At 44.3% G+C, this 26,816-nt stretch overlaps 2 protein-coding genes across 3 annotated transcripts; both read right to left on the reverse strand.

Annotated features, from left to right (window-relative positions):
• Positions 1–106: 106 nt before the first annotated feature.
• Positions 107–14,101, reverse strand: LOC111855539 (immunoglobulin-like domain-containing receptor 2). 2 transcript variants are annotated; one of them, XM_023834664.2, is made up of 10 exons: positions 13,965–14,101; positions 10,871–11,209; positions 8,586–8,705; positions 5,650–5,706; positions 3,552–3,698; positions 3,306–3,470; positions 2,582–2,695; positions 1,999–2,203; positions 889–1,588; positions 107–246 (listed from the first exon to the last, which is right to left on the reverse strand). In XM_023834664.2, exons 1-10 carry the CDS (start codon positions 14,008–14,010, stop codon positions 211–213), a joined length of 1,929 nt encoding a protein of 642 aa, XP_023690432.1. In that variant the 5' UTR covers positions 14,011–14,101; the 3' UTR covers positions 107–210. The 2 variants fall into 2 exon arrangements, with proteins under 2 accessions (XP_023690432.1, XP_023690442.1); XM_023834674.2 differs by lacking the exon at positions 5,650–5,706.
• A 2,423-nt stretch (positions 14,102–16,524) lies between these two features.
• Positions 16,525–23,547, reverse strand: gpa33a (glycoprotein A33 (transmembrane), paralog a). The gene is made up of 7 exons (XM_023834427.2): positions 23,387–23,547; positions 19,986–20,155; positions 19,447–19,663; positions 18,938–19,102; positions 18,714–18,830; positions 17,981–18,110; positions 16,525–17,891 (listed from the first exon to the last, which is right to left on the reverse strand). The coding sequence occupies exons 1-7, from the start codon at positions 23,451–23,453 to the stop codon at positions 17,219–17,221; spliced, it is 1,539 nt and encodes a 512-aa protein (XP_023690195.2). The 5' UTR covers positions 23,454–23,547; the 3' UTR covers positions 16,525–17,218.
• Between the last annotated feature and the right edge of the window lie 3,269 nt (positions 23,548–26,816).

Consider the following 26,816-nt stretch of genomic DNA (forward strand, 5'->3'; position numbering starts at 1 on the left):
GAGTGTCTGCAGCTTGGGATTGGAGGAAGGCTTCCCTGAGTGACCCGGTTCTTAGAGGGACTGCCATCCACCAGCCCTCCTCCCCCTCCCCCCCCCCCCCCCCCCCGATCGTAACAGTAGTGCCGCCTGGGTCTTGAGAGGCCTGTGGGACCCGTCCTGTCTGCTGCCTGTGCCGCGAGTGCTTGCTCTGATCACCAGCATCTGAGTCCTTCACACTACGAGAGAGTCTCTGCTAAGGAGAGTGTTCTGTTTAAAAAGAAACAACACACCGGGAGCCAGGCATTAGTACAGAGCGGCAGGCATGCAGATGTTCAGTTAGTGTTCTCTTAGCGCTCAGTTAGTCAGGCCTGTGAGTGAAAAAAACAAAAAACAGAAACACTGCAGTTAATCATGGCCGTGGTTAAAGCATTAGGTTCTAATCTCATCCCCTTTTCTCCCTATTCCTGTCTGGGATTAAATAGGACCTGTGATGCTCAGGAACATTAAACCCATAAAAACAAACCAAAACACAGTAATATCAGCATGACACATCAAAACGTCATCATCTGTTACCCTCCCTGGTTTAGTATATCCAACCTTAGTAAAAACTCTCGGACAATGTTATTGTTAAACTTATTTGTTATTTTATTGTTACATTTTTTATGGACATCTTAATATTATTTCCAAGGATTAAAAAAATGTATGGACCAATCACACCATTTTAACGACAAGGAAAATAAATCAGTGGATGAAGGATAATTGATACATAGTTTGATTGCAGAAGTTGAAGTGGACTGAAAGCCCCTATACAACAGTATTGCCTCTCCAAGAAGCCTGACTGGTATTCGCAACAACATTTCCCCGGGATCTAGGGCTGTCCTAAATGTGGCCTTCTTAAATGTAACTTACCACTTTGCGGAGCTTCTCCCGCTCGTCCCTGCGCTCGTGTGGGGGCCGCTTCAGGCCAGGGTTGGGGCGGCCATATGAGAAAGGCCTCATGGCAGGGTCTGCGCTCCGTTCCGAATAAGGGGGAGGCAAATCCTCATCCCCAGCGTCCTCGTCTTCCTCGTCGGGCCGGTTGCTGGGCGACTGGCTGTGGTAGCAGCTACTGCTCTTCTTGGAGCTGCCCCTGGAGGGCGTGTCGCTCTGGCCGCTGTCGTCCTCGGCGCGCCCCGCACGCGCATGCCGTGCCTTGCGCTCCAGCAGGCTGCTCAGGTAGGCATCGTTGTATTCTCGGCCGCGGCGGGAACGCCGGAGGTCGCCATTCCCTATGTCTCGGCGCTTCTTGGGCGACGGAGGGGGGCTGTGGCCGTTCCCCCTTCGTTCCCAGTCTTGCTCCTGATTCTTCCTATGTGAGGGGATCTGGTTCCTCTCCATCCAGGAGTCTGGGGGCTTCTCTATGCGCTGGAGCTGCTCCTCTTCCCCCTGGGGGTGGTGCAGCTTTCGGCTCCGTGGCTCCGGCTCGTGGTCCCGCTCCAGCTCTCGGGACGCCCCCCGTCGTCTGCGTTGGTCATAGGATAGAGCGAACTCCTCCAGTTCGTCGAGAGAGCCTGTCCTCCCCCGGGCACCAAACGTCTTCCTCTGCAGGTGCTCTGAGGCAGGCTTCCACCTATACAGAAACGGGAAACTCTCAGCACAAGCACGAGCGCCACCCTTGCTCAAGTACATGCCTTTTGTGAACGAGAGCCCTATCAGAGCGGGTCCCACATAAACAAATACAGACCCTGTCATCACAGACACATGATGTTACTGGACAGATACACACAGTGTTACAGAATAGACATGATGCTACAGTACAGACACACTGTCTTACAGGACAGACACACATGGTGTTGCAGCACAGACACAAACACCCTGTGTACTGAACTGACACTCGTGCCTTTCAGACACTGAGAAACGGATTGTAAGCCAAACGGTAGCAGTTCCCTTGTACTTGCCATCATTATACACAACCAGAGCTAACATAAATATATTGTGTTCCCATTAAGGGAAACGAAATCCGAGCCCTTTCCCTATTACCTGGCTTGGTGCTGGTCCTCTGGCCAGCGGCTGCGGTTAAAGGTGTGGTTCGGTTGCAAGGCCTGGGAGGTCATGGTATCCTGGAGGTCTAGGCGGTCGCGACTGCCAGCGACAGGGGGCAGGGCCGCCTTCTGGACCTGTCGATAGGTCTGCCGAAAAGGGGGCTCGCCGTCATGGAGGGAGCTGAGCTCCGACATGCTGCAGGCTGTGAACATCGGCATGAAGACCTGGCCTGTGACCAATTGCTCCCAATCATGTGACATCATATATGTTCTCACACCAAAGTGATGGGTAATCAAGAATACATCTCTCTCACACACACACACACAAATGCACAGACCTGTACTTTTTTAACCAAAAGTAACTGAACAAAATACAAGTCTTCTGGCATTTTTAGTTTTTTGATTGCAGTCACAGATTTTTACCAAATTGAATTTACCTTTGTGTGGACCGAAAAATGGTCCCCACAACGTCAAAATCAAATTAATTAAAATAAATGGTCCCCACAATGTAATGTATATCAGGACCACACACACACAGACACACAGTGAATTAGACCAGGGGACATTCTGCGGGGTCTTACATTGATTACAGGACCTCTTCGCAGGGTCAAATTGGGCAAGCTCCTTCTCTACATGATACAGAACATTCAAGGAGTCCTGCTCCTTATTGGTCGGCAATCGATAGCCCCTGAAATCTGCAAGAAAAGACAGCACTCTGAGCTGGGCAGAAACACGGGCACACAAACACACCCCATTTCCACATCCCCCTAATTAGCAGGGTGTGTCCATCCTGGAGGGTCATATGTGACCTACTAGACTCAGCCCATTAGGGGAAATGACCCAGACATCAGACAAGAAAATGATGTCTGTATAATTAGAGCAAAACTGCAGTGTGGAACTGTGAACATTTCCTGTGGAAAAGCACAACGGCACTGCCCCTGCTGGTTTCTGGTCGAAGATCAAAATCAAACACATAGTTAAAAAATTATTTATGACGTGTGAAGAAGTCACCTGTAATAAGCTGTCTTGAGGCATTGATAGATCTGGAACCCAACCCCCTCCCAAGAAAATGATACTGTCACAGTGAGAAGCAGCGCTTAGTGAGCAGCGGTTCTGGTTACAGTTAGTTCATGTCACTTAGCTGACAAAACATTACAAAGGGCTAAAATAAGCTTAAGTAGCAGGACTGACCTTGAGAAGTACTGGATAAGCTGTGAAGCTTCGCTCACAAGCGTGTGTACACGTGTTTGTGCTCGAGGCTTGGGCATGGCCCTTCTGAACACCGCGCCTGCCTCAGCCACTCACCCGTGGGCATGTTGTTCTCCAGGGAGGGAGTGGGCGCCATCTTGGATTCGATGAGAGATGGGGGTGCGATGGAAACCATCGTGGGGACGTTGGGCATGTAGAACGCGGGGTGCATGGGTAGTGACGCCGACGCCATGCTCTTTGCGACCTTTCCTGCCTCGTACACTGCGGACGGAAGCAGACACGGATGTTCGCTGGCCTCTCCCCCGGCTGTGACATGCTGAAGCGTAAGGTGTACACACTCACGGTGCCGTGGGCAGCAGCACGTGTCGGGGCAGCAGCAGCAGCGCACGTAACAGCAGCAGGAGTGAGGGCAACACTGGCACCAGCAGATGCCCACCAGCAAGATCAGGGCCAGGCCTCCCAGCAGAACCACGGCCACGAAGAGCCACTCTGGGGGAACGAGGGAGACATGCTCAGCACCGGGGTGTCATGCCATCCCAAAGCGACTGGGCTTCATCTGCCAGTGTCACCGAGGTTACTGCCCCTGCACGTGTGGGAAGCTGACGGAACAATTGTGTGCGGAACTGGGTAGTAAAATGGTTAACAGCAAGAGCAATTCAGAATTTCGTTCAGTTAGACACTTCACGGGGAAAATCAGGGGCCTTTTTGAGAATATATTCAAACTGAAACACGGCACCAAATGACAGGCAGACACCGCTATATGCCCTTAGCGACAGGCCTTTAGCTCCCAACCTCGGCTCCCATAGAACATTCTGCCTGTTTGTGTCGAACACGAGTGAGAGAGCGCAGGAGACAGAGGATGAGAGAATGACACACACAAAGGTCCCTTAACATCCAGATAAGATAAGAGTCGTGGCCCCAGCAACATGGGGGGAGGGGGGACAAACAGAGGAATAGCCTTTGTTTCACATAATGCAAGCATGCGACTGGGCCCTCCGACGTGTGAGGTCACCGGGGTGCCAAATGCAGGCACGGTGCCAGGAGGCTGCAGTGTCCACGTCACTTATTACACCACTCAGGTTTCTGTCTGCAGGCCACACATCCCCCCGCAAGGTCAGCGTGACTGATGGTGCACACACGCATGCACAAGTATGAGTATATAAAAATAAACTTAAAAACATGCACACATAAAAATGCATAAACAGAAATACATATAAGCACAAACACGCACATATAAACAAACAAAAGCACCCAAAAATAAATGCAGCAGAAACCTCTCATGCTTTCTCTTAATTAACTGAGTCTCCCTCTTGCTAATTACCAGCCTAACCTTAAATTGGACTTGGTGGTCCAGGTCCAGAACAATGCAGTTTAAAAACACTTTGAGGATCAGGGGCCTGTACTACGAAGCGGGGTTACTGGCTTATCAGGCTAACTTGTCAGATTTAAGGTAGTCTGGGCAAAATGTAAGTGAACGAATATGAAGTCCATTTAAACTGTGGTACCTTAAATCTGACAAGTTACCCCGCTAAGCCAGTAACCCCGCTTCGTAGTACAGGGCACAGACCTCAAAAGGTTAGGCCTCTGTACCTGTGATCATAAGGTCATTGGTGTGTCAACAGAATAGTCACATCGCTGCTGAGCCCTTGACTAAGGCCCTTAACCCCCCAAAAAATGCTAAATGGCTGACCCTGCTTTGCTCTCATCTATATTCCCATGTACCCGTACTCCAACTTATACAAATGGCAAAAAAGCATCATTTCATTCTCTACGAAAACATTTCTGACCAATAATTGTATCTCACATGATTACTAGTTCATACAGGTGGATGTTTCTCCAGAGTGATGCTGAGAACAATGTCTTTTTGTAAAGGCTTTGGGGATATGGAGAGTGAACCTTGAGTTGAAATTGTGTGTTCATAACTTCCAAAATTCAGGTTATCCTCTTCTTCTCCACACACACAAAAACGGGGGAAATACAAACTCTGTGTGACTTATTTTCTCATGATGATGAAAGCTGTCTGTTCCAGCAAGAACAGAAAACAGGGATATCGAGTTCACAGGGAGAAAACACAGCTGGATGCATTTGTGCTACATTTGTGTTCTGACAAGGCTCGAGAGATAAACATTTTGTCCGTTATATTTCTAAAAACATTCTGGGGCTTTTCTCAGATAATGAAAAATATGCCATGCATTTGTATGTTTTACAGTTTAACACTAACTTTCCTTTATCCATTATATATGACGTACTGTATAAACTATGATCTTATTATGAAACAACTAATTCAATTTTACATTCACTTCCATGTGGTATAGCATACTTCCTCTTTCGGAGCTGCTCCACTTCCTATACGTCTAAGAGGCAGCACAGAGTGAAGAGTTAGGGCAGTGTGAAGAGGTGAGCAAGTGGACAGCGGAGACAGTTGAGGACACACCCATACCTGGCATAACATCCATATCAAACCCAGGCAGGAGATCGTCCACTGGACCTACCTGACCTGGAAAGAGAAGAAGAGGAGAGGTAAAGGGCAGGACAGGACAGAGGAGCCAGCAGGGCCAGGGATCAAAGGTTCAGCGTGAGCAGAGGAACAAGGAAACGCGCAGAGAGGTTACGTGCATGTGCAGGCCAGCTGCGTTGCTGGACAGAGGAGTGAACGGGAGACATCTGACCAAGGAACGAGAAATGGAATTTTTGCCAAAGTGCCAGGCTGGACTGCCAGGATATGAGAGGCATCAAAGATCGACTGCATTTAAAAATTTAGCATTGATAGCTAACATCGAGCTTGCCAAGGCTTTGCTGATAAATGTAGCATGATGTTGCTTTGTTCCCTCTGGGGAGGCAGGCTGGAATTTCATTCCGACAGACAGGTAAGGAGTTTTCATAGGGCTTATTTTCCTATAAAGTTTTTCTCCAGAGAGGAATCCTGTCTAGAGCCCAGATCAAGAACCAGTAAAGCTTGTTATGAATCAAAACATTCACGTAAAGAAAATGAAGCAAAAGAACAGCTTTTTATGGATCATAGCATTGACATAAAGAAAATGAAGTAAAAAAGAACAAACACATACATGTGTCTTGAGCAAGAACCATGCTGAAATGGAACCAGCCGATCTCACACAGCCGACATAAGCGGTTTTTCAGTGTAAATGCATCTTCTTTCAGATGTTTTATTAGATTAATTTTCTCTGTTACACTATGGTCTGCCTCAGAGGTTTGACGAAAAAGTCACTTAGCAAAACAAAATGCTCTCCTTTATTTTGCACTTGTCTAGTAGCAACTGGGCCCTTGTGCTGTTCTGAGTGATGTTCTGTGTAGCTCTTGCTCTGATGCTAACTTTCGTTTGTCATTGGTCACTCATTGGAAACTCAGCCTAGCAGCACATGTACCTAAGTTGGTTCCTTGGCAAAACTATGCTTCTGCTATATTCTCCGCTTCTCTTTGGACAAAAGCATCGGTTAAATAACTAACTGAAAAGTTAATGAGCAAAAAATGAATTTGAGCCAAGGGGTTGTGCTTCTAGCCCCTGACATGTTGAAAAGCCTTCAATCAATTCTCAGACAACATTCAGACACATTGAGCCCCTTCCAGCTTTAGCACACTGCTGAATCAGCGCGAACGAAACGCAGCTGTCGCCCTCCACGACAACCTGGATGGCTCCAGCCCAGAAACACCAACTGAACCTCGACACCAGAGCAGTTAGTGTTGTAAGCTATAGTACACTGTATCTGTGAGCTAGCAAAGAGTGCAGTGTTTTAAAAATATGTCTTTTAATGAATTTAATAATTTAGGGGCAATTTGGAAAAAAACATGGACCAGATAAAAATATGAAAACTTGCCTAATATTAACAGAACAGGTATCTTTAGCACAGAAGCCAGTTGTGGCTGGTGTTTTTGAACGTACCATCAATGGGGGGGAGGTGTGGTGACTGCTATTCCTGGAATTTGGGAGTTAAGCGGTGAAGTCAGCACCTTCACCACATGGATCATGGTGAAATATCCTAATTCTTGCCACTTTAGTAATTGTTAGCGGTGGCTACACTCATCCACCCAGAGACTCCACCCATCAGGTCCAGGTCACTGGAATTCACTGGGTTCAAGGCGAGGCCTGTTGTGTGCGCCTGACACGTGCAAATCTCGTGCTGACTTCTTCGACACACCCAGTGCTGCGCTGAGCCTTGTGTTTAACGAACTCACACAACTGCTGCTCTGATCTCTGACCTCGGAGTCCAGGATAAACCCTGGAGCAATTTCCACAACCAACCTCCCCACCACTGCCCAAAGCAGTTCTGGTATCAGGCACATACCCTGAACTGCCAGATGGAGATTTGAGTTATGGGAGCCAGATCACACCCTCCTCAGTCCACTGGAAGATACTCCCAGTCATGCAGGTGCTGACAAAGCCATATTGTTGCATGCTGAGAATGATAAATAGAGGAGGGGTGGGTGAACCTGGGAGGGTCTGCTCCTTCACTGCTAACTGCACACATACCAGATGGGGGGGGGGTACACACTGAGTGTGGGGGGTGGGGCTTCAGGGTTTCTAACAAAGATCTCCCCGCCTTGGAGCTATAAACTCCAATGTCCACCTAACCTGCCCCATCCCGGCTTGGAAAGCAGAAACATTGGACAGATCTCTATGTATTATCCATAGCTTTGTGTTTTCAAGTGTAAATCTTTTCTCTTCTCTCTCCCTCTCTCTCTGATTTTACCTTGCCTTTGGTCCGGACAACCAGAAAGCCCTTTGTCCTCCCTAGTGTCTCGGAGCCCCCTTGTTACCATAGCAACAGCTTAAGCGCCTTCCTTTGGAAATGAACTGGAAATGAATGGGAAGCCTGTTCTTCTACCACACTTGTTGCATCTACGGCAGGTCCCGGAGATGGGGGGGGGGGGATGAAAAGAAAAAACACAAGAGCAAATCCTGACCCCAGAATTTAAGATGGGATCCTGACCCAGCGTACAGAAGATGCAGCCCACACGGGATTCGGGCAAGGGGGTAAGGCCAAGAGTCTGTGTGTTGACATGCCAAGAGATAAACAAAAGGCCCACTCACTGGGGATCAAAGGTCCGCTTCGCAGTGTGGATGCCACTCCCCCATTGCCATGGAGCTGTCTGTGGCTGCAGCACGGACGCTGTCACGGTTTAAGCGGCTTCCACCAAACGGCACAAGGACAAAGGCGCATGCACACATGCATTTTGCCCCCGAGCCGTGACACTTAAAATGTTATTTCAGGCCAAAATGATTGATTTGGTCAGGATTCTCAGCTTGGACCAATAAACACTGATAACAAGTCATGCTCTCAGTTGTATGTACCTTGTGATGGTCACCGAGAGCATGTTCCTCTCAGAAGATGAGAACTTTAGGGATGCATCTGGACTCACCCAGCACCAGCAGCTCCACATGGTCCTCGTTCTGGCCCTCCAGATCATCTGAGATAACCACCTTGCAGTAGTACATGCCACTGTCGCCCCATCGCAGCTGGCCGATGTGCAGGTCAGCTTCTGGGGGTGGGGGGGAGAGGCGTGTCATGTCATGGCTATAGAGATCACCCTGGGAGGGGTGTTGGCTTTTTTTGGCAGTTTCAGCTAGCCCACGTGCTGCACAGGGCCAAGACTCAGCAAGACATTTGGTCGGTTTATATTTCACAAAGGCTGGGCGTGGACGCATCTAACCTCGGGGTCATTTGTTCATATAGAAGGGACTTTCCCAGCGGCACAGGCCAGAAGGGATAGTAAGAGGCCGGAGGAGGTAAATGGAACAGGATATCATGGCTCACAGCCTGCTGGCTGCTGAACATGCTGTCCCTCGTATCTCCAAGAAGCTCTCCTACACCGTGCAGCATGACGCATATCGAGAAAAGCAGCACTAGGACGTGAGTCAGAGGATGGTGCTACATAGTGAGGCTTCCTGCTAGCTATGGATAGGATTAGGTCTGAAGTCCAATCATCCGAGAAAAGGCCCAGTTCACAAATCCTACAAATTTATGTTGGGACAAGGACCACACATGCTTATTACAAAAAAGATCATGGTCATCAACATGTGTAAGGCACAGTGAATCCATCCCTAAAAAAATTATGTTTGTTTAACTAGATAGTATAATGGACAACCTAAGGGCACATCCCAAATCTTGAGCCCGTGACCTGAATCAGCAACCTTCAGGACACAAGTACTTGTACGTGTTTCAACACTGTGCCCATCCCTTCCTGTTGAGGCACCATGTCCTTGTTGTGTCTAACATCCCCACGGGCAATTAAGAAAAACAACGACTGCTACGGATGTTGCCTCAGAAATGCTGGAGGGTCAAACGTACTGAAAGCAAAGAAAGGTTTTTCTATAGCTTTTCAGAAAACAGAGAGAAGTATGGGGACTAGACAGCTGAAGTGGGAGACACTGCAAAGGGGAGTGCGAGGAAGCCATTGTTCTCTCTCCCCTGCTGCCCATTGTGCAGGGAAGTAAACAAATTAATTTAGGCAACAGGAAAAGTCCAGCACAATGAGGGACCTTTCTAGTTTGTTTTTTTTTTTTTTTTGTGAACAGCACTCTGCTCCAGGATTCAGGAGCCGGTATCGAGCAGCAGACAGGCAGATGGGGCTGAACCAACTGGCGAATGAATATGTACAATGCACTCATGAACTGGCTTTGTTTACTCGCAGAAGGACCCGGAAAAATGATGATATATACACACGGATACACACGGACCACCCCACCCCCCATGTACAGAAACAAGGTCCTCTGAAGTGTGAAAGAAACCTCCTATTTTCTTGATGTGTCCTTCAGCACAGTGGAGACATGCATTTTACAACAGGGAACAAAGTAACCTCATTCGGAGACACAATACCAGGGCCATGAATCTGCCAGGCAATGGGCCTTGATAAATCTACAGCAGGCCTGTGAGCAGCATTTATCTTCCCTGTTTTCACTGAGGTATGGGCTACTATACACCACACTCCTCTGTACTTCTAAGCTGATTCCCCCAGCCCCAGATGGGGGTCATACTTTGTAATTTCAGAAACAGCTCCCACACAACTTAGTGCTCCTGCCCTCCCTAATCCATTCAGTGGAGAAAAACACTGTGAGTGGATAATTTCTTTCTGCCGCACTGCATCAACCGACATAATGTGGCTATAGCGAGCAGAACAGCAATAAAACATGTCACCTTACAACCTGAATGCTGTTGGCTCACATCCCAGGAGGGGCCTCAGTGAGAACTACTGTAGGCAGCCTGACTTTTTCCAGTGAAACAGGCAGCTGTACAAATTGGTAAAACGGTATGCTGTGAAAAGGCAAGCTAAACGCAACAAGCTCTGAAAAGTCAGGAAAACCTGAAATAGCGTTACTGAAAAGTGCAGGTACTGAAAACAGCAGGTAAGCACACGCGGACATGGACGGGAAACAGCTCCATGGGACGAAGTTCAGCACAACAAAGGATTACGTAACATTCATAATCCGATTGTGATGACTCAATGACAATACTGAGGGACTATAATTACACTGTGGATTTAATGAGGAATGCAGAGCGCTGGGCTGAGAGACATGCTATGGGCAACACAAGCCCTGCATCATGATGACACTGTAATACACAAAAAGTAATCATAATACTTACTCAGATACAATAATTAAAACATCAATCATACACACTTCGCATAATAGGAAAGGTGATATGTACTGTTGATGATGGAGATGTCTCGTCCCTTGTAGTACTCAGACAGGGTCAGGGAGTGGCCTTGTCCCGAGGCCACGATCCGGACTGTTCGGCTGCTGTCAGAGCAGTCCAGGTGGGAGGTGGGGCCCAGCTCTGAGGCATGCAGCCCCAGGCTCTTGTGGAAGCTGAAGGCGTCATAGGTGCGGTCATGGCAGTAAGACTTGTACCACCACTGAACCACAGGCGTCTGACTGGAGGCGCTGGAGTACTGGCATGGCAGGACTACTGACTGGAAGAGCATGGCGTACTTCCTCTTGTCATGTATGGTGACCTGCACACTGCCGCACATCCGCACTGACAAACCTGGAGAGGGATGGGAAGTCATCAGACATGAGGAGGCGGAGGAGAGATGGCTAGGTTATATGGGGGCTCACACCTCCATGCTGGTGGGTGTGATCCATGTCTTGCCTCTGTGTGTGTGGGCTTCGCACGTTTGGGTCTCCCTTGGGTACTCCTCCCACTAGTTTCCTCCCGCAGTCAAATGACATGCAATTTAGAAGGATCAGTGTGTCTAAACTGCATATAACTATCCCCACTTGAGTTTTGAGAGTTATGGATAATTTAAATGTAAAAACTACAATTTATAAAGAAAATCTATTGATCCACTAATGAGTTGTTCTTTTCAGATATATCTGTTTATTCTATACATTTTGTAGGACTGTGTATTTGACGCAGGATTGCAGTGAGCCTGGACCTGGAGTTCTACACACACACACATGTAGGGTAAACATATCCTTATGGGGACCGTTAATTCATTTCAATGGGAAAAATGCTAACGCTAACTATGACAACCTTAACCCCTACCCTGCCCTAACCATAACCATAAGTAACCAAACAAAATACAAGAGTTTTTACATTTTTAGTTTTTTCATAGCAGTCACCGATTTGTATAAAATAGAGTTTTCCCTTATGGGGACCAGGAAACCGGTCCCCATAAGGGAAAAAAAACAGATATTTATCACGTTATGGGGACATTGTGTCCCCATAAGGATAGGTAAACCCGCTCACACACACACACAGTCAATTTAGTACAACATCCCCTGATGACTGTTACTCAGTTTGCCAATGGCTGTGACCATCACCAAACTGTTTGTAGATTTAGTTTGGAACGCGCCAACAGATAGCAGATGCACAGTATATTTACAATTAAATAGATTCTGAGGCAAAAAAAGAATCAGAGAATAAGATATATATATATATATAATAAGGTGCTGGTAAGATGGTGGGTGAGCAATTGTAAGATCAATAATTACGATGACACAGCCAAAAGAGCAAAGAATACACCTTACCAGACCCAAATGGGCATCAAAATCGTGTCATTAGAATAATTACCTGCCTGGCACTGAGTGCGTAATGTCTGGAACACATTTCTCACACGTCTGGCTCAATTGTGAATGAGGATACTCTTTCACAGTCTAGCTGGACACTATTTACTGCTGAGCTCCACTATCCTGGACCGGAATCTGGGCCATGCCAGAGCCCCACACCATGGCTAATGTTCATGCACCCTTAGAGCTGGAGGTAAGAATAACAAGATCCCTAGTCCTGGACTAACTTTATCAGTATTGGTGCTGGGGGTAAAATAGTTTGGCTTTCAGTACTCATGTGGTACATACGGTCAGTAGTGGAGGCCCTGTAACACTTAGGGGGTTCTGATCCAGACCATTGCAGAAGAGTAAACAGTCATAAACACTAGAGTTGTGGGGGAAACCCAAGTTCATGTAACCTCTCCCACATCGCCCCCCTGGGTCGGTTCTGGATGAGCAAAGGAAGTCATTTAAGTCCTCGTGGAACTCAGGAAATTTCTCCAAATATTGCTGAGACACACAGACAACAACAGGAAAGACGTCCCCACCCTGTCATCAGAGTTACAGCTATCCAAGGTTCTCACTTTATTAGGTTTTAAGGAAAGAGCAGAAAGGTGAGGGAGTCCATAACACTGAGTGATCAGCAGGGGACCCAGCAACAGTGTGACTATTCCTACATTCCTCTCCCGGGGGCACATCCAGATCCAGCACTGTTTGATTCTACATTGTTTTAAGCCTCCCCCCCCCCACCTTTTAAGTTCCTGCAGAGATGGGATCTGAAATACCAGGACTCAAGCAAGTAGGACAATTGACTCAGCTTAAAAAAAACATTAGGAATGACTTCACTTCGGAGGAGAGGAGGAGGTGCTGAAAGACCCAGACTGACTGAGCTGTTATAAACCAGAACACAACCCCCCAGTTAACAGGCCTCTGACCTCTAAACCTTAAACTCAGCAGAATTGGATACAGATCGCGCTGGATGTCCAATGTGACAGGAAAAGCCACAAATAAATGCGAAAACACACATTATACCTAAAAATGTACTCAAACTTTATAAATATATGCTGCTTTAGTGTTTCTCATTACATGCAACAAAACAGAGTGAGCAAAATGAGAGATAAAGACGGACAGTCATGCAGTCACATCCAATAAAATGCAAAAAGTAAGTAAACAACTTACTTAGTCTCACAAGGAAAACAACGGTAAAACAACGTTTCAGAATACATGCTATGTAACTGTATTAGTAGTTACAAAAAAAAGTGACGCATGACAGAAATATTTTTTCACTACTTAGATAAACCAAAGGATAAATGTTTGCAAATTTTAACTCAGCACAAGATCTCTACAAACACTCAAGTATCATCTTATACTCCTCTCTGGCCAGTTTTACTGAAAATGCACACTGGTATATTGCCCTTATCATTTTCTTTCGTCATTAATCCCGATAACAGTATCTGCCTGTCCTGTCCCATGGCCGCGTATTTGGTGGCTTTCCAGAAATCCGAACTATTAAAAACACGAAGTTTAAGTTGATTAAATGGTTTATACCAACGCCAAAAAGCCCTAGACGTTTTTAAATAACAAAAACAGACTAATATCTCTATGAAAAATAACATCATAAACTAATAGGCTATACTAACATAAATAAGAAACAGAACAATAAGAGAACCGTTACTTGAAACCGCTCATCAACCTGTTACGTGGTTACATCAAGGTAAAGATAAAAAATATAACTTAATATATGAACGTACCTGATAAACAAACTAATAAGATCCAGAACATCGCAAGTAAAGTCATTTTTTTCCCAAGCTACTGCGTTTTTAGAGGATTAATCCTCATCCTCCCCGCTCCACTTGGCACCTCATTGCTGAGACCGTTGCGTGCGGGAATAAGGGGACAGATTTACCTCAGAAGTAACGGGTATGTACCATTACAGCAACGGGTGTTCGTGGACTGCCAGAAAAAACCCAGAATTTTTTAAATGCAGCCAAAACTCATATTGCAAATTAAGATTAATGTGTAATATGATATATGTCTCTTTTCGCCAGGAAAATTTACTTCATACCGTTATATAAAGATAGGCTATCAAAAGTGTGATATGGTATGGTCCATCAGGTTGAAGAAGAGGGAAAGTTTACAGATAGTGAAATACGCCTTTTTTGGTTATTCAAATATGTAAAGTGAACAGCAGTAAAAATTAACCATTAAAAAAGTTACCATTCATGTAGTTTGTATATTACTGTTTTTATTACTATCGTAAGTGTATTTATGTGGAAGTAATTAATGGACCTGTTTCAGTCTTTGTCAATGGACATTAATTAAAACGTGGGAAAACGTGGGAAAGCCTTTGGCTTTCGGCAGGTTAGTAAAATGTTAATTTGCTTACTATTAGAAAATGTCAGTTAGTCATTAGCTAAGCTTGGGTGCCCCATAGTTAACTCTTTCCAAATGAATTGAAATCATATAGGCCTAGTTTTGTGCACTTTATATATATATATATATATATATATATATATATATATATATATATATATATATATATACTCCTAGATTTTTTTTTGATAGTACACATCATACACTGTAGGTAATACTACATTTTATTTTATACAGCACGAAAATGGATAGAATATACCTCACATGTCCATTAACAATCAGGAAGGACTGCTTCTGAAATGAAACGATTTATTCATACCTAATTTATTTTATGCTTCCTGTTTCATATTTCGGTGGCATTATTTCATTACCCCTTAGAAACTGATTATTAGTTCCGTAAGTGTTGCATTAGGATTACAAGCTATTCAGATCCACGAATGTGCGATTTGCGTGGTGTGTCGCCCCTCTGCGTCGAAATTTGATATTATAGCAAATTTGAATTTGCTTGGATTCTATATGTACTGCAAGTGTACATAATGCCTTTCGAAGAACAAAAGAGTATTATTTACTATGACTCCTTTAGTAAAACAGGCAGCGCTATTTGTCATTTATACTATACTTATAATGTTCATTTAAAATAGGGTAATAACACTCTGGGAAGAAATGTAGGCCTACCGAACTTGTTTATTAAAAATAATAGCTTAAACTATTATTTTCTATAAGTAATTTACGGCAGTAAATGAATGTCATTTGTTACTTTTGCTTACATAAAAAAGTGTATTAATGGTTGAGGTGAAACAATAATTAAAGTTAATGAGCATGAGGGGGCGGAGATGAAAGTGACGTTTTTGCAGTAAGTTGGACTTTTTTTGTTTACCGCGTTATGAAGAAAGCACCTGTGAAGAGAAATTTAGAAGTGAAACCGTAATACTTTATGAGTTTAGAATATACTTAATGCATGGATTTGCCCTTTGGAGCTTACACGCTTCCTTAGACCTCCTGTCTTGCCGTGTCCTGCCAAGCTGGAAGATAATTAGTTATGCAAGGTATGATACTTGTAATTAGCGCATGGATTTCCCCAGGGAATAACCGGTCATGAACTGTGTTACGTAGTGATAGTTGGGTTTTTGCACACTGACACACGTTTTCTCATAGCTTTGCCAATGGAAACCAAAACAAGGTCCAAAATAAAGAAAATTAAAGTACCTTATTCATTTTAATCAGATCAAATAAACTGAAACACAAACATTACGAAAAAATCTGGTGTACACAATGTGCAGTGAATCCCTCACACCTTAGATTCTTAGAAATTTTGTAGTTTGTACCAGGAGATTAGAGAACAAAGCAGCAGTTAGCCTAGCGAATCCAGTCATGTATACACAACTTCAAGATGGCTGCCAGGGACTTGAGCAAGGAGGTTGACCTGAATTTCTCCAGAAGAAATATTTAGATGTGTATAGTGATAAACAATCCTCGTCACAATATATCAGATGAATGACTAAAATATAGTCAGAGAGTCAGCGAAGGCCAAGCAATTAAGGGCATGAGTTGGAAGTCTATCAGGAAGAGCCTGTGAACAAAAGTCAGCTGACTGGTGTCCATTTTGTAGGAGTCAGGGTTAGACAAACACAAACAAACTGAAAGTAAAAGCATACAACAGCCATACAAACTAAAGCTATGAAATGGACTCCATCTTCCTTAACATCTAGTCTCAGCATTGGCAGACAGACAGCTTCATGTTCTGTTAAGCTGGACAGCATGCTTTATATTGGACTTAAAAAATTTAAATGAAATGCAACTTAACATTTCTGAATGTTTTGATATGTTACAGCCCTCAAGCAAACTGGTGTGTTTTGAAAACCACCACATTTGTGGAAAAAAAAAAACCAAAAAAAAAAACTGATACTACCATTTTCAAAGAACAGAGGTTGCAACCACTGCATGTGACAGACTAAGATTTATTTGTTTGTTTATTAAGACAGTGGAGACAAGGTGAGCCAAGCTGGAGAACCCTTCACCTTTCCTGAACTGCTGTGTAAAGGATATGGACTCAGTGAAGCTTAGCTGCATTCTCAGGACTTCCCAGCAAGCTCAGCTCTCATATCACCAAACACACATTTAAATTACACATAAGGCTTGTTTCTACAAAACCAGGAAGCAAGAGAAATTCGAACGCATCACATTTATTAAAAGAAAAAAATATACTAAACACAAGATTCAAAATATTAACTGATTTTTAAAAAGTACATATAAAAAACAAATACAGATATAAAAATAAGTATTATTTGCCCTGATGAAAGAATCCCACAAATATGAAGTATACCACAGAGTAAAAATTGAGTAATAGTAAAAAAAAAAAAATCCCCTGAGATTACCTTGAACAGAGTAGCAGGAACACTGATTACACCAATACTAGGAAGACAAGAAGCCTGAAGTTCAAATTTAACTACAACAGACATAATTCACAATTTAAGGCATCCTTTGCAACTGAACGGTAACAAATGGACTGGTTCACGTCAATAGGTGGCCCCCTACATGGTAACCCCTTGAGCTCAAGGACATTATGAACGCAGGCAAAGCATGCTTCACAAACTCCTCCTTCCCACCTGCCGTGGGTGGGGCAGATCTGAGATCAGTCCATTTTCCTTGGTTTGTTGGGGGGGACGCTTGGTGGTGTTTCATGGTCGTTGTCAGAGACCTCGTCATATTGGTTGCGACGGTCATTGTGGTCATCATATGAACCATGTCTGTCGCGCCGATCATCGTATTGATCCCGCCGGTCATAATCATCACGCCGATCATCGTATTGATCCCGCCGGTCATAATCATCACGCCGGTCATCGTATCTGTTGCCACGGTCATAATCATCACGCCGGTCATCATATCTATCTCGCCTGTCATCGTACCTGTTGCTACGGTCATCATAGTTATCCCGTCGCCCACTATAGTCACTCCGCCGGTCATCATAGTTATCCCGTCGGCCGCTATAGTCACTCCGCCGGTCATCATAGTTATCCCGTCGCCCACTATAGTCACTCCGGCGGTCATCATAGTTATCCCGTCGGCCGCTATAGTCACTCCGCCGGTCATCATAGTTATCCCGTCGGCCGCTATAGTCACTCCGGCGGTCATCATAATTATCTTGTCGACCACCGTAGTCATCATGATCCTCATCATCTCTTCCATTCTCTTTCTGCTCAGCACGGACATCCAATCCATCCTTGCAGTTGACGCTACGTTTGTCGTCACAGTATTCCACTGTGTTGGCCTTGGCGATCGAGTCATCCAAGGGTTGTTCCGTCTCCCTAAACCAGGAGGAGAGCGATCAGCTTACGCAAAAATCTCAGAAATACCTACGGGGCGGGGGGGGGGGGGCACATATGGAAGGCCATACCCCATCTCGTAGCCCTCGGTATCCTTCTCCCTCCGGCGGCAGCAGCAGCAATAGATAATGATGCCGACCACGAGGAGGGCGGCCAGGCCGACCCCAGCAAAGATGGCTGCGGAGCCGATGCTCATGGAGGCTGCAAAGAAGGAAGACTGGAGACTGTGAGTGATGGAATAGGCAAGGAGAAGCTGCCACACAGGATTGTAAAGGACAAGAGACTTGCCACCATATTGAATGGCTACATGCATCTTTCCATTCAAATGCAGTCTCCTTGAAACGTTTAAGCCGTTATGATACTCACAGTGAACCAACTACTCATTTACTCCTACTCATGTCTTCTAGTTTGGCAAGAATATTTAGATTTTTTTTTATTATTATTTATTTAGCAGATGCTTTTATCCATTTTAGCAACAGTTGAGAAAGCAGGATCTCCCAGTTCTTGAAGCAACTGGGGGTTAAGGGCCATGCTCAAGGGCCCAACGGTGAAATCAGTCTGCCGACCCTGGGAATACGAGTGGGTGGGATTAACTCTGCACTCACAGGTTTAGCCTCAAGGGGAGGCGATAAAGTAATCGAAAGGAAGCAGGATAAACCAGTCAGTGACTCACAGACGGGTCTCATCCATCACAGGGTTTTAAGGGCAGGCAAGAGACCTCAGTCCTGAACAAGTGTGATGCTAAAGATCTAAAAGCATACTTCTGGTTCTCTGCAGACAAACACCAAACTGGGAGGTACTCACGTAATGTGACAGCCAGAGTATAATTGCAGGATTGGCTGCGAATCTTATTTGCAGACGTGCAGATGTAATAGCCAGTGGTGTCCGTAGAAATATTGAAGAGAGACAATACACCATCCTCTACAGAAGAAAAAAACCTTCCATTTTTTCAGGGAACTTACAGCAAAATCAATTTCCATGTACAGGAGCATTAAATCTGGGAAGTGAATAGGTAACAGGACACGTACTGCTGGTGGCCCGGGGCGGAAGGGCCCTGGGGATGTTGTTCTTGTCGAAACTCTGCCAGGTGTATGTGGGTACAGGAGAACCTTCACTGGATTTGCAGGTCAGCATGATGTCCTGGCCTATTGTTGGCGACCCCTGGATCCCGCATGCAGGTACTGAGGGAGCCACTAATCATAGAAAGAGGGGGTAGCTTTTACATTTATATATATTTTTTATTTTCATCTGAAACTGTAGTTTTGGGGGTTGTGGGCTGGATAGTTTGGAAGCCCATTGATGGGTCTACGTTTTCTTGAATGATTGCCATCCAGGAGGAAAAATAAACAAATTACATTAGCTAAATAATTCTTAAAAACTAACAATTTGACGTCTGTAATTTCAGTTAGTTTCAGAAGCAACATTTATAGTTTTTGTTTAGTTTCAGTTTTTTGTATCTTATTTTACTTCAGTCTACGTAAATATTCTCATATTCTAAAATTTATTTTTCGTTGATGATAACAACCCTGGTCCTCACCCAGCACGACCAGTCGAGTTTTGGCATTTGGCTTTCCCCCCATATCTTTCGGGATATGGACTTGGCACTCGAACGTCGCATTGTCCGACATCATGATGTTGTAGAGGGAGAGGTCGACCTGCCCACCACTGAACTGAGGATTCATGGAGGCTCTATTTGCGAATTGGGTCGACACATCCAAAGTGTTCTCTGAGAAGTAGTAGGTGGCCACCGGATCCTGTGGAGAAATTCATTTTAAAAATAAATGTCTGAGCTGAAGACCAAATGATAAAAGCTGAAATGATGAAAGCTAAAGGGGAAAAACCTGATCTGGGTAAAATACGGATTAAACGTTATATGTTATAAAGTAAGAGGAAATAAAACTGCAAACTAAGTTTCCATCTGGTTGATTTATTTTTAAAAGGATATTATGGTGTACCCTTCAGAACAGGAACATGCATGGAAATTAGTCTGTTTAGCATTTTTTTTTTTTTTTAACTATGTAGTGAACAGCCCAGTGCATTAATACATAATCAATTTCTGGAGTTCTTGTGTCTCACCGATGTGGGGTCATCAGGGGTGCCCCCTAGAATGGCCCAATTGGCTGAAGCACTTGTGGTTACTTTGACATTGGACGTAAACGTGCAGGGCAGACTGATGTTATCACCCCTGGCGACCTCGTAAACCTTCTCTGGAATGGACACCTGGATCCCAGATGCGGCAGAAAGCACTAAGGAAGACAGAACATACGATGGCACACTGAAAACTGACAAGCATGAAACTGAGATATGTACCACAAACACAGTGTTAAAGTGGGTTTTTAAACTCAGACAGCGAGAACAGTATCTGTGAACGGTCGTTGTGAATGTTTCCACTGTCCAGGTATATTATTGACTTACTCCACAGCAAAACCCTACATCCAAAGAATAATGACCAAACTGCTGGTTTTACATAGAAATCAACACTCTTTTTGCTTAACTTCAGATTTGATTCAAAACAGACAAAAACAAGAACGCAGCATCCCACTCTATAGTAAAAAGCACCAAGAAGCATTGCTTTCGACTTCACAATGCAGACATCACAAATATGGAATAGGTCCAGTATTCCTGCAGGTTTATCAGTAATACATATACATCCCTACATTTTACCAATTCACTATCTGTCATCTGCACTTAACTGAAATGTTAACTGGGAAGGAGACCAGAGATGATCGAAAAAGGGCATTTAAGTGATACTGCACCACTGCCTGAGGAATGGAGACACGCCATCTACTGGGGAAGGTCAGTGGTATTGGGGACCCACAATAAAATTGATTCTTTCAATCTGAACGTTTTAAGGTTGACAACCTTTATTTTTAAATATTAAATTATCAGGTACGAAAAAGATATTTATGCTCATAGGCATATTGTTATAAGGAGCAGGGAGGGCATTAATTAGGTCAGGGGCGTTGCTAGAGATTTTGGGCCCCATGAAAGCATATCATATTAGGCCCCCCAGTCCAAACCAATCCAGTCATTTTCCTAATTTTTTAGGGCCCCTGTCACTCAGGGGCCCTTGGAATCGTCCTAGCTTTCCTCCCCCTTACGGTGCCCCTGAACTAGGTCTACAACGGAGGGGCAAGCACAATGGAAATTGAACGATCGGCGGGTTTAATCGTCAGTGTTGCCCTAGCACTGAATATCGGTATTAAGATCGGTAGGGGCATACAGTCCGGAATGGACATATACTCCCAAACATTTAATTTGGATGAATTCACCTTCAAAAAAGTAGAATTTTGTAATCAAATTAATAACTTAGGTCCCTCTCGATATCAAACTCTCTCTTGGGATGTTGGAGAGCGGTATCAACTATGTCAATCTTTTACCGAAGCGAAAAGAAAATCGGAGATATCGTCCATGCCTACTGACTAAGTTCTCTTTTTCCATTAACTTAGACTTGCTGCAGAGATTTCGAAATAGAAATAAGGAGAACACACAAAGATGCGTCACTTTTCCTGCGGCTTCATCGGTCATACAACAAGCAGGCCGACCGACCGCACATTACACTACAATTCGGTGTCTTCGGCTGTTTCACTGAAATTTAAATCACCGCCTGGATCGATCAAACGCTGATATATATTTGTTCATTTGTACGCGACACGATAACGTGAATTTGAATTTGACTTGCGACGCTGGACAAACGTCGATGTATAGGATTGGTATATTGTATCTGTCGTAGGGGCTATAATTTAAGCAGAATTCACATTCTCCCTTAGTCATGGCGCAGGGCTGTGTGGTGAACAGGTGCTATGCCGAAAAAGGCATCCCTGCAGTAGAATGCATACCAGTGTTCTGACGAGTTGAGCTTTTAGGGGTTTTTTGATGGTTAGAGTTATAGGGTTTTTTGGGGGGGGGGGGGGGGGGGGTTAGCGTTTCAGGGGTGTTTGTGGGTTTTTTGGGGTGGGGGGTTGCGGGGGGCTTAGGGTTTTAGGGGTGTTTTGGGGGTTAGGGTTTTATGGGGATTACGGTTAGGGCTATCGATTAGCACTACGGTAGCCTAACTCAACAAAGTAGCTCAACTCGTTTCAGATCAGCGACCAATCGGTCATTTAGAGACAGGCATGCATTCTACGGCAGGGATGCCTTTTTCGGCATAAAACAGGTGTCCCGGGCAATTCGGTTTCCCTATGTTTCCCCTGTCTATCAGGAAATAATGTTTCCCCTAATATTAAAGCAAAGAGGTATGTGAAATGTCTTATAATCACTCAGGTACATTATTACATGTGAATACTGTATTGTTATTAGTACCCAGGCCCACAGTTGCCGTATACCTGTTTTAACAGGGGGGAACCAAATATCCTGGATGTCAGGAAATAATGTTTCTCCTAATATTTAGGCAAATATGTATGTGAGATGTCTGAAAATCACTCAGGTACATTATTACATGTGAATACAGTAGATCGTCACGCATAACATAGTCTTATAAGCAATACTATTCCGTTTTCATCAAGAAATCTCTCTATCCAGCGAATTAAAATACTTTCATTTATCTGTAAAAACAAAAAACATGGAAAAGGCATGTGATGTTTTAAAATATATGGCTTGTTTACCTCAAAAGCTTCGTAAAAAGACATGAAAACAACAGCGAAACCGTGTACAAATCAGCGCGCGACAGGGGAAACTTATAGGGAAACTGAATTGCCCAGAACACCGCGGCATGCCCAGGCAGGGACACACTTGGCTCGGCCTTTTCGGTGTGTTTAGCGGGCCGAAATAAAGACACCTGCTTTTTGGCGCTAGACTTGTGGTTGCTGCCTCTTTCCTCTTTTTCTCTACACAGTACGTACATACAAACATTTCCCAGTAGCCTGAGTAGGCTAATTCCGATCCCGAACAGGATAAGCGGTTAGAAGATGGATTTTTTTCCCCTCAAAAAAAGTTATTACATTCATTTACAACCCCTAAACCTTCCCCATTTTAACCATCATCAGAAAAGCCCCAAACGTGAAGCAAAATTTAAAGTTAGTCCCCGAAAACACAACTTTTGGTTTCAGTTGTCTCTTTAGGTAAAGGCATTACGGTATGGAAATTACTGAGACGCAATTAACATTATTTATTTAAATATACACCTTGGAGTGCAGTATAGTTAGCGATACGACAACTCATCCAAACCCTCCACATCCAGTTGAGTCCAAAGCGCAAACAATAACTTATTACTTTTGTATCATGTTATATACAATAACTACCTTTTCAATGAATTCATTATACAGGAACCACACCCAGACTGTCAGGAAATCTAAACCAATAATACACGATATAGGATCGAAACGTTTCAGTTGTTAAAAATCGCTAAAATGTACGATATATAAAAATCACCATGTAGACAAAATTTTCCCAAGCAAAACAAAAGAATATTCTTGGTTTCGTTCACCTTCACCCTGGGCGTGGCACTTGTCCCCGATTAGGAGTTACAGCAATATTACCTGCAAAAATGTAGAAAGCTTCAGCTATTCCCATTTTTCCATACGTCCCAATAATAAAATTCAACATTTTCGGTAAAATCTTGCAACCAGAAAACTTTTACTTAGATCGACGCACACCTGACCCCTATTTCCCCCACCCTGCCCACAAGTCATATAATTGATAGGTGAGACGGCCTATAGGAATAAAGAGAAGCCACCTTTCCGGCTTCTTTTCAAGCCTCTACCTGCCCGCAGCGCTTCCTTCCCATTGTTGCCAACTCCTTAGCAAAGAAAGTCGCTATTGGCTGTCCCACATGTCGCTAGAAGGGGCTAAATGACGCCATCGCCTCAATTGCATAATATGCAATGTGTATGCAATTGTAATGGGCGCTGTAGGAGAGAAATAATATCGTGGGAGAAACAAAAAGTGGTTAAAAAAAACGCCATACATACGTTTAGAACTACAAATGAACTTTATTCTGTTCTTTTTATATCTCAATTCCAACCCTCCTCCTTTATCTGGGCTTGGGACCGGCAAAAGTGACCCCAAAGAGACACTGGTGGAGCTACGATTCATTTGCAGTCTGGACGCGGAGGAGTGAACATCATTATTATTATTATTATTATTTTGATTTATTTCCATATTCTCATTGTTAATACTATATACTGTATGTGCATGGCTCTGGGGGTAGCACTGTGGCCAGGGGCTTTGGAGGGGCATGGGGAGCCTGGCGGATTCAGGGGGGACCTCATAACAATCCATCATATCACATATCTTTTTCGTAAGAGCTATGATAAACAAGTCATCCTCTTCACCCTGATTCTGAGTCACAATTTCACTAGCTCTCACAAAGGCAGCTATGTCCCGTCCCACTGTGTTTTGCTTCCTGAAGGATTTAAATTGCATCTGTTTAGCAGTCTTTCCTCCACAGTGATGCTAAATTGAGAAAGCAGGACCAGTAAGTTCTTGGAGCGATTGGGATTGAGGGCCTTGCTAAAGGACTCAATGGTGAAATAACTCTACTGACTGGGATTTGAACCAGTGACCTTCTGATATAAGATGCCAAGTTCTAACCCACAAACACCACCTCCTAAGACTTTGGTGCAGAAATAAGGTGAGGGAAATAAGAGGTGTATTTAGTGCCATAATGGCACAGCCCTGGTGGGGGGTGTGGAGAGAGGGGCACATAGACCACTCCCTCAGTGCCGGGTCAACCCTGGATATACGAGGAAATAGCAGCCCGAACGACAGGCCAATATAAAAAAGAATCTAATGGGAAGAAAAACGTATTATTCAGTAATAATATGTACATGTTCACCATTCCTTTATTATTCCATATCTCCAGTTAATGAGCAAGACATTAGTTCTGGCATGAGCTAAAGAGCTGGGAATAAGCTGGTCTTGATTGATTCTGATTGTGCCTGACTGGCCATCATTGCTGGTAATTCACCACCAATGGGTGTCTGATTTACATAAGCAGCTGGTCCAATTAAACGATGAAGCTGCTTTTCTGGAGAGTACGGAACATATATCGGCTCGTTAGTGTGCTCCCCACTCAGACGAGTGCCATTAATTACTCACGGCCTGCCATTGCACTGCAGCTAATGGAAGCACTGGATGTAAAGAGGGCCACAGAGTTTGAGGCCACGGTACAGTGTGTCCAGGTTTAAATACCTTCATCAGACTCAGCGGGCTAGGACAGCGTGCCAGTGATCAGGAGGTCACTTGTGCAAATCCCAGGATTGACAGAATGATTTCACTGCTGGGTCCCTAAGCAAGGCCCCTATCCCCCAATTGCTTCATAGACTGTCAGAGCCCACCTTCTCAACTTGTACATCGCTTTAGATAAAAGCATCTGCTAAATGTGGCCTTCATGCTGAAGTATCACACAACTTAGATGGAAAAAGATAGAAGGATGGGGGAAAATGAATGAGCTTGGCACTGGGGTGAGACATGGGCAACTTGTCACCTCTTAAGCTGTTACACTTAATCCCAGGACTCTCAGGCTTGATATATAAAGACCTACGGCTGGAGTCAGTGCTGTTGCCCTGTCTGGGCTGTGGTTTGCTATTATTGCCCTTTAATCACCATTATTTGTTTCTAAGAAAAACCACAAGCCGATCTCTACACACTTATATCCTACTTCAGGTTTGAATCCTTTTTTGCTGAGATGTCCTTGACATCACAAAGCTTTGCTAATGCAAACTCTCCCAAAATAACAAAGCATGAAGTCCATTTCTGGAAATGTACTTATTCTTCTTGCTTTTACTCTTACATCTCCCCATTTCATTTTCTCCAACCCCCCCATAGTTTTTCCTCCTACGATTTGTTAATGCGAATGATGCAAAGACCCTCCTGGAACCAGCTAACAAATGATGATGCCTTGTGTTTATACAGCTCTGGAAAAAAATTAAGAGACCGCACCATATTTTTAAGAATCTGCGTTTTTATATCCTGGTTTCATTCCGATGGTAGACGGCTGCACTACACAGCAGGCTGCTTCCAGGCTCAAAATGTCTAATCCCATTGTAGACAAGAACAACGTAAAGCAGGAGATATTGAAAACAGAGTAAAGGGCAGAAGTGACTTTCTAATACCAGAGATGACTGTTAACTTATCCAACAGGGCCTCATAAATCGGAAGATGACATCAGTTGATCTTCAAAGGGAATGGGAAATATTAAGTTCCGGTGTGAAGTGATCTGCTAGGACAGTTTGTATCAGGCTCCTAGAAGCAGGACTGAAGTCCCATAAAGCACGGAATGAGAGGAGATGCAGTGGGTTTGCAAAAAAAGAAACAAAAAAAATATATTTTACACAGGTGCATACCCATAAATTGAGAAATGAGTGCAACTGAAAATTTTACTGTGGTTTCTTAATTTTTTCCAGAGATGTACTTAGTGTTAATGAATGAGAACAGAATGAAGAGGAAAATAACCTGTAATTGGTCCTTGATTTTATCTGCATGGCTGCCTGACGTATGACATCACAGACTCTGGGGCGTCGCTCAGCTCTGTGACCGACTGTGTGTGGCATGAGACCGTGCTGGGAAGAAAGTCAGGAGGTTTGTCTTTGATGACCTGTCTCGTCTTCATCTTATCTGCGGGTGGGTGGGGAGAGATGGACCCCTGTCTTCAGTGTTTGCTTTTTTTCTTCTTTGGGATGCAAGAAACAGTTCTGGAGATAAAAAAAAAAAAGTGATGACTTAGAAGTAAAGTATGAATGCAGTGAAGATAACCAGATTTGTCAGGTCATGTGTAATCATGAAGACTTGATCTTCACAGAGCTTTTCCAAAATTATGCATTTTGCACTGCATCCCAGCTGCTGAACATGCCTCCACCTGACCTGAAAGGAATGCCAGCGGGGCTGCTTGAAGGAGCCAGCAGGGGGCAGTGTAGCACACTGCCAGCTTCAGGCTTTCAACTGGTGGCAGTAGAGGACTGCAACAAT

Source organism: Paramormyrops kingsleyae, chromosome 1 (assembly GCF_048594095.1).
Source record: "Paramormyrops kingsleyae isolate MSU_618 chromosome 1, PKINGS_0.4, whole genome shotgun sequence".
Taxonomy (NCBI): Eukaryota; Metazoa; Chordata; class Actinopteri; order Osteoglossiformes; family Mormyridae; genus Paramormyrops; species Paramormyrops kingsleyae.

Coding starts and splice junctions, on each gene's coding strand:
- gpa33a (XM_023834427.2), bottom strand. CDS start 23,453: ATGTTGAATTTTATTATTGGGACGTATGGAAAAATGGGAATAGCTGAA. Junction 20,156..23,386: donor AGCTTTCTACATTTTTGCAG/GTAATATTGCTG, acceptor TGTCTTCCTTAG/TGCTTTCTGCCGCATCTGGG. Junction 18,831..18,937: donor TCCGCCCCGGGCCACCAGCA/GTACGTGTCCTG, acceptor TTTCTTCTGTAG/AGGATGGTGTATTGTCTCTC.
- LOC111855539 (XM_023834664.2), bottom strand. CDS start 14,010: ATGACTTTACTTGCGATGTTCTGGATCTTATTAGTTTGTTTATCAG. Junction 3,471..3,551: donor GTGCTGCTGCCCACGGCACC/GTGAGTGTGTAC, acceptor TTCCGTCCGCAG/TGTACGAGGCAGGAAAGGTC. Junction 1,589..1,998: donor GAGGACCAGCACCAAGCCAG/GTAATAGGGAAA, acceptor GTTTCTGTATAG/GTGGAAGCCTGCCTCAGAGC.